General features: G+C 39.0%; 1 protein-coding gene across 2 annotated transcripts; it reads right to left on the bottom strand.

The window, feature by feature from the left end:
• On the bottom strand, positions 1-7453 carry wdr53 (WD repeat domain 53). 2 transcript variants are annotated; one of them, XM_053487252.1, is made up of 3 exons: positions 7305-7453; positions 4501-4996; positions 1-2681 (listed from the first exon to the last, which is right to left on the bottom strand). In XM_053487252.1, the coding sequence occupies exons 2-3, from the start codon at positions 4981-4983 to the stop codon at positions 2049-2051; spliced, it is 1116 nt and encodes a 371-aa protein (XP_053343227.1). In that variant the 5' UTR covers positions 4984-4996; positions 7305-7453; the 3' UTR covers positions 1-2048. The 2 variants fall into 2 exon arrangements, with proteins under 2 accessions (XP_053343227.1, XP_053343228.1); XM_053487253.1 differs by lacking the exon at positions 7305-7453 and adding an exon at positions 5568-5686.
• Between the last annotated feature and the right edge of the window lie 827 nt (positions 7454-8280).

The raw sequence follows: 8280 nt of genomic DNA, 5'->3' as shown, positions 1-8280 counted from the left end.
TTTGTAATGGAAAAGACTCCTTTATTTCTGAACCATAAATAATGTTCATTCTGTCTGCCTGAAACTTAAAACAAAAACACAGCAAGCAGACTAAACTATAGGTTAATTTTGTCCCATATGTGAGTAAATACATTTGTAATCTCTCATAAAAGTTTGGATTGCACCAGGTACCTGACCTGGGAACTGAAAGACTTAGGTTTGTAGGCGAAAAAAAAACTCCAAGCGGGCTAAAATGCTGATTTTAAACATTTGGTGATGCTTGTAGCGTGCACATTTTGCAGGAAAACAAAAAACAAAAACCCAATTCAAGCTACATTTTATGGATCAGTTTTCAATTTAGAATTAATTCACACTGCTGATTTTACAGGAAAAAAAACTAACTAATTGCATCTTCTGCCAATATTCATACTTTCTTATTCTTTTAAGTTCATGAATGGTTGGTGCAATACCACCACCTACAGGACTGGAGTGTAGAGGAGAAGACATGACATTTACTGTAAACAATCCACAAGTTACACTGCATTTGAGTGTTTATTAGACTTTAAAACTTTTAAGAAATATAGCTGCTCAAACAAATCACACAGTAAACATTAGCACTACTGAACTGAATCGACAGAAATTGACTATGTTCAAAAATGAAATCGATTCGACAGTCTATCTATCTATGATTCATAGCACTTTAAGCTTTATATATTTTAACACTGTGCCATGTGCAGATCAGAAGCATTGGTGTATAAACAGTACTGATTACTAGAGATACAGATACTAGATATTCAGTTACCAATTGTGATGCTATTGTGTGACAATTCGTGTATTGCCAAAGCGACAATTTTTTTAATTGTATTTGAATTTTTACAGGTACAGTATTCCCAGATTTATGAATATATAGCACTTGTACTGTAACTGTGCCTAAGGAAATACATGTCAAATGTAATAGTGTGTCGTTTCTACGCCTTTAAATCGCGAGGGAAATCCTGAGCACATTTTTTCCTCACAGAGCTGTTTTCCACTGTGTTGGACTGTAAACTCTGTTTTGTTGAGGATTTTCTGAAATTAGGATTATTCACCATCAGGACAGCCATCATCGTACTTCCGATGAGGCCGACTTATTTCTCCCGCACCTCCACATGCTCTCACACATACAATATACTGGGATTTAGACATTTTATACAATTATCCACTTAGACACTGAAAATATTGTACATATTTGTAAATATTGGTATCTGCTACACAGCAGTGTCTATTTTACTTCCAGAAGTAAATCCGTTCCTATCTGTGGAAATTCCTAACTTGAATGTTTGTAAGCGGGGAACTACCTGTACATCTATTGCATTTGTGTCGCAGTTCGTCTAGAAATCTACAGGTGGTGGACTCTAAACTATTCACACACTGGCAGCAAGTGTGTGTGTGGAAGGAGCAAATCATTTGACAAGTTTGTTTAGAATTGCGAAAAAAAAAAATCCACTCAATCTGGAATTTTTATAAACTTGTGATTATGAGAAAATTGCAATTGAATCGGCACCTAGGTATTGTGGTGATAATGTTTTGGGTAGTCCCTGATGATTCCAATTCTTACTGATTACACAACAGGACTTGCACACTTCTATCATCTATTTCACAGTTTTGCATTGCGATGCATCATGTCATGATGTCACATTACAGCCATAGCTGTGTATGCATTATTATTATTATTATTATTATTATACTTATATCCTATTTCCACATTACACATTAAACAGGGAGTGTTTTTTCAGGCTCCTGTACACTTGGCTTTATTTCATCATTGTCTCACTGATCATTGTTTCGCAAGATTGCGCAGTTGTCTCGATACAACTACACTAATCCTGTGTCTGAAAAATAAATTAGCACAGTCTTATAATGATTAGCGATCTGGCATGTCATGTCATGTTAAGTACAAAGTTGTATGAAGAAAGCATCACTTCAGGCTGATTCAGTTTAGTCGGACATGTGTGTTTTATAAGCACCCTTTGTTTGTAACCTACGAGGCAAATAAATAATACAGTCGTCGCACTGTCTGAGAAACGCTATTAAAGCCCAGAAAGAGCGTACACCGATAAACTGGCGCTCTGATCCGCCACCAGTATACTAGGTTGACCTTTAAGGAGCGCCGGACACAGCCAGTTCACCTTGTCCTCGTGACTGAGCTTCAGTTTTAATGCCGTCTTTGTCTGACTTGCATCGGCACTCCTGGCCTCATCAGAAAGTTCTTCTTTTCCCTCCTCGGCAGGCTTCGACTTCCTGCTTTTGGGCTTCCTGCGCTTGACCTTGATCTTGACCTCTCCTGCGACTACAGGCTCCTCGCTTATATCCCATAATGCCACTACTCCATCATTGCCTCCGCTGGCCAGCCAGTAAGGATGAGGCATGAAGCTGAGGAAGTGGGCTTGAGATGCGCCCTGACTGTGAGCCTTTATCGCCCCCTGCTGCTCGAGTCTGGAGCCAGAACCCACGCGTGCCAGGTGCACGCGCCCGTCCTCTGCGGCGCACGCCAAGATGTTTCCGCACGACGCGACACTGACGCAGTGAGCCAGAGGCGGGTTGAACAGCTGACCTGATCGTTGCTGGGATGCCGCCCCCTCCCCCTCCTCATCCTCCTCCAGCGCCTCCTGGAGGCTGTAGGTCCATACGGGACGAGCTTTCTGCAGGTTCCACATCATCAACTGAAAGGCAAGAGCGAATACAAAGTGAACAAACGGCTCAGAAACACTCTAAAGAAGAGAACAGATAAGAGCATTATCTAGAGAGAGAGTTTAAAATGTTTTCCAGTAGCCACATACATTAAGGACAAATCATGATCATCTTAAAGAGGTTTGTATCAGGAATCAGATAAAGTCAAATCGCAAAATAATTGAAAAATGATGCTGAATGAATCGAGGAAGAGACGAGTAAGGATGTTTTAACTTTTGAGCTGCGTTCTATTCCGAAGAAGTGTACTTCACAGTGTGCTCCCTACTCCATGTTCTGTTTTCCGAACACCCTGCCAAGTCACCAGCGCAGACGTCACTAAATATTGGATTTTTATTGAAACTGATATCAATAAAAAATATGTAAAATATTTTTCTACATACTACGGATTTCTTGATTAAATTAAAATTATTGTTTCCTATTTATATGATGTCGTCTTCGATAAAAATAAAATATATAAATCCTTTTTCGAGCATTATTTCTTGCAATGACTAATGGGAAATTTTTCATTCCCTTTCCCGGTGAAGTGAAGACCCGATGTTCACTCGTTCCCTACATCGTTGCGGTTTGAAATCACACTTTATCTGAAGTGTACTCCGCAGGGTACTTCAGGCCGGTCGGAACACACTTTTGGTCTCACTCTGCTACACGCCGTATTCACCACTAGATGGCGGAACATCCACCTTTATCCTCAGTCAGCTGGTTCTTTTCCTCTAAAGATTTAGCGTGGTTTATATTTGGATTTGGACTCGACACTTAAACACTTCTAAAACTTCTAAACATTTTTAAAAAAACATTTAAAGCTGTTAGGTGGTGCACGAGTGTTCACTCCAAAAATGTGCCTGTTTACTAAACATGATGACAGCAGGGAAAAACTATTAAGAGTTATATCCGTGTCGGGGGAACGTGGGACGAATCTCTGACCGTTGATGAACGAGGCCCTGTCTGCTTGTTTAACATTTTTTTGCTGGTTTAATTAATTATGGGTCCTCTTTGTTTATTTATTTATTTATTTAACTCTGCCTCATCTCTCTCTTCTTCCTTTTATCCATTGATCTTTTAAACCTCAGTTGTATTCCAGACATTCTGTACATCTTGCCTTGATAAATATGTGGCAGGAAATTTTAAACCATTTCTCATTATTGTGTGTTTTATACCAATTTAAGGAAAGAACTTACAAAAGAAATTCCAGAAAGAAATGATTCAGATAAACAAGAGAGAACTGCAGTGAGAGAGGAGGGGGTTTTCATTTCTTAATATGGGTGCATAAGGTAGATTACCAGTAAGTCTGACTTATTTTGGCCGGACGTTATCTCTGATAGTGAAGCACTATGGTTTCAATTGTAAACAAACATTGCAAAAAAAAAATCTTACTACTGACAAATGCTCTGGCTCTTGACAATTTTTTTATAAACTTGGAGCACACCACTTAAAGAACTGTAGAGGAACATTTTAACCCCTTAAATGCAAACATATACAAGTTAAAAATAAATTTTGGAGGAATCAGGATACATCAATTAATCGATCCCCTCCCCAAACTCTAGTGTTTTTATCACAGTTACACAAGGATTTATTTATTTGTTATTTGTTTTAACTACTCTGCACTCCATCGTCTTTGTCCATGCCCCTTCATTTCCTTGATTACGGAATCATTATCTAGCATCTGTTCAAGTAATTAACATGCCTCAGAAAAACAGGCCCTCCTAATCATGTCTTCCATCACATATTCTGCCAGTCCCGGCCTTGTGATTATTTTTCTTGGGTTCTGCCTGATGTAAAATCCATGTCTCTCACCTGCATGTCCAGCCCTGCAGACACGAGGCTCTGTGGACGCTGGGGTCGGAACGCCACGGACGAACAGATGTTTGTGTGCTTGCGCAGCGTCCGGCTCACTTTTCCCGTCTGCAAATCCACCACCCTTACAGCCCCTGAATCGTCAGCCAGTGCCAGCGATGCGCCCGTTTCGCTCACCGACAGCGAGTTAATCTCATCCTCACCGACGTCCTTGAGTTCCTCCGCAGGCTTCTTGAGACTGCGTGGGTCCAGGACGCTTACCGTCTCACCGTGAGACACGTACAACAGCCCCGGCGCCGTGCCGGAGAAAACCACAGACGTGACGTCGTCCTGGGAGGTCAGACGCAGCTGTGAGAGAGGGGTGCCTTCCTGAGTCCACACAGTCACCTCGCCTCCTTCAGCGCCCGAGGCAAGAAGTCCGTCTGTGGCAGCTCCGATACACAGCACCGGCGTGGTGTGGCCTCCAGCCCAGTGCTGTGCCATGCTGCTTACTCACCTGCACCGAGAAAAAGCATTCGTTCAAAAGGTGAATGTGAAAGTGTTGACACTGGATGAAAATTATTTTTTTTTTAACAGCGATCATTTTCCATGTGCGTCCTGCCTATTTCACGCATGAATTTGTAAAAGAAAAAAAAAAAAAAAAAAAAAAACATTTCTTTTTTAAGTGCGTCTTCCGCAGACACAAGAACTAAGGAACAGCTGGTAGTAACATAACGGAAGCAGCTCCCTTATCTCACAAGATCATTGTGTTGACAATATTGTGGTTTTAGGCAGACGACATGCAATGCTATTTGTGTTTTATTAATCCAGTCAATGAAATCATCCCGTACACATGATCTGGTTTTGGTTTACTTCTTTAGTTACCATCATGCCACCATAAAAGAAAATTGAAACCTGATATAAATCAAATCACCACAGTTTTCAATTCAATTTTATTTATATAGCGCTTTTAACAATGATCATTGTCTCAAAGCAGCTTCACAACATTTAAAAGAAAATTATGGAAATGTGTACGAAACATTATGTAAAATGCTAAGTGGGTATAAATCATAATGCTGAGATTGTACCTGATGAGCAAGCCGAGAGCAGCAAGGAAAAACTCCCTTAGTTGCAAGAAACCTTCAGAGGAACCGGACTCAACAGGGAACCCATATCCTCATTTGGGCGAGATCAATTAGCAGGAATTATTTTTGGGAAAAAAATAATAAAAATAATTTTTTAGATACAGCTTTATCTACTTTATTAAATTATACCGTCCTTGCTACCTTTCTTGGAACCCATGGTGCTATGTCTTTACTAAATTTTGACAACAACAAAAAAAAAAACAGTCAAAACCCCTTGTAAAAGTCACCTGCTTTGCTTCGCTTTCCACTAACGCAAACAAGTTTTAAACGGCTCCTGGATGTACACACTCGCACAAGCTGCTGTTCACTTAGTTTGTATCCCAAAAATGCTTCGTATGGCGATGCAAATTTCAATTCGTGAGGTGAAAATTCATAAGGGAGGGAGTTTGTATGCCGAGGTTCTGCTGTGAGTGTACAAACACTGTATATATATATATATATATATATATATATATATATATATAAACAAACACATACACAGGATGTGCCAGAAATTTTAACATTTTGTAGTGTCACAAGATAGCCAATTCATTTGTTTCTTTCTGTTAAATGACAATGTGCTGTTGAAATGGCCCCACATTCACCTGACTAGACACTTTTTTTTTTTGTGAAAGGACTGCTCTTTATCCCCACCTCTTCCCACAAGCCCAGAGGAACTCCAGCAGAGGATAATTGATGCGCTGAAGAATGATACGCTACAGCGTGTTTGGCCGGTGCTGGACCACCGACTTGACACGTGTTGTGTCACAGGCGGTGCGCATATTGAACATTTGGTAAGGTTTTGTAAAATCTGTTATAAAATTTATATCCATTTAAATATGTTGTTGGAATTTTGATAGATAAATCTTTTATTTCTTAACATGAAGCCTATTTAATTTTGTTTGCCTAGGACACATTGTTACTCACATTCATATTTCATATAAGGTCAAATGGGACACCCTGTATACTCCTTAAATTACAGAACGTGTGTAGAACTGTTTTAGCGGTCTCTACATCTCACTGCCAGTTTTCATTACAGTCATGAACATTAATACGCAGACATTCACTGGTAATCAATACTGATTAAAATCCAGCTTGGATGAATTCTCAAATCAGGAAGTGTTCATTAATCTCCTGTAACATAAGCTTATGTACTTATTGTGGGACACATTATTAAAAAACAAAGCAAAATAAGAATATGTTGTTTGAAAGTATGTGCATCCCTCAGACCCAGTATCACTGTGTCTGAATGGAATATACAGTCTGAAGGTTTACACTGACAACAGACTTGGTCACGTGGTACAATATTACATTGACGATTTCATAATGACAGTTTATCTAGTGAGAGTTTGTTATGGCAATACACCACTGAATAAACACATGATATATTCCTTAGAGATTAAACACAGGACACTGGGCTAAGACCCCGGATGTAGGTCATCTAGTGTTTTGAAAGCTCTGATCTGATCACAACAAAGTAATAAAGGTCATCTTGCTAGTAAAATAGTAAAATAACATACAGTTAAACTGGAAACATAAACATTGTAGTTTACAACAACAGCTTTAGCTTTTTAAAAACATAAAAAAACATTAAGTTAAACCTGTCTGCTTATTTATTAGCCAAACCAAATAACACAAAAGCTAACAAACGGACAAGCCAAAAGACATTATGTTTAAACACTTATCACAAAACAAATGTACCTGAAATTAATGGTCAAATCAATCCGACAAGGCGTTTAAGCTTTCCAAAGGAAAACAAACAAACAAAAAAAACACAAAAATATTACTTGAGCATGTTAAGACGTTCCTCCGCACGTGCCAGGAACATGAAAACGTCGCGCTTTGATGACGCAAACGGCATCAGTGGGAGCGCCTGACGCAGTGACTTGGCTTTAAGAACCCAAACAGTTTACAACCAAGGCGTTATTTAACTGTGAAATAAACCACACCAACTCTCTTTTTGACGTTTGTTCACTATAATCCAATTACGCAAGTGTTGTTTTAATTATTTATTTCAATATGTAAAATAAAGGTTGGACCATTTTGGTCAAAACTGGCAGTTTTGAATTAGAATTTATTGAATATTTCTTTGACAATACTTTTTTTTTTTTTTTATTAAATAATATTGCTGGTTTATTCTCTCCTTCTTGCTGGTGCACCTTATGCACTGTTTTATTCCCACCTGTACTGTTTTTACAATCTTCATGCATGTGTACTGTACATAGAAGCGGTATTTTCTACCTCTTTAATGCATCTTATCTATCTATCTATCTATCTATCTATCTAAAACATACTGTAGGTCAACTTTTAGTGGCTGACAGTTTGGATACTACATAAATATTATAAAAACATATAAATAATAAATAATAAACACAATAACTGATAGGTACAGTTAGAATAATTGTGTTTGTGGCTTAAAGGTCTTGGGCCCCTACTTATTTCATCGTCATCATCATGTATATGCTTTATTTTGTATACAGGGGGCCTGGAGCCCATCCTAGGAGACTTAGAGCATGAGGCGAAGTACACCTTGGACTGGGTGTCAGTTCATTGCAGGGCACACGCAAACATACGCTACAGGCAATTTGCAAACGGCAATTATCCTAATCTGTATATCTTGTATGACTGTGGGATGAAACCCATCAAGCAGAACAAGGAGAACATGCAACTTCCATGC

Source organism: Clarias gariepinus, chromosome 25 (assembly GCF_024256425.1).
Source record: "Clarias gariepinus isolate MV-2021 ecotype Netherlands chromosome 25, CGAR_prim_01v2, whole genome shotgun sequence".
NCBI classification, from domain to species: domain Eukaryota; kingdom Metazoa; phylum Chordata; class Actinopteri; order Siluriformes; family Clariidae; genus Clarias; species Clarias gariepinus.
Note: the sequence above shows the minus strand (reverse complement) of the source record. Positions and strands in the feature narration are given on the sequence as shown.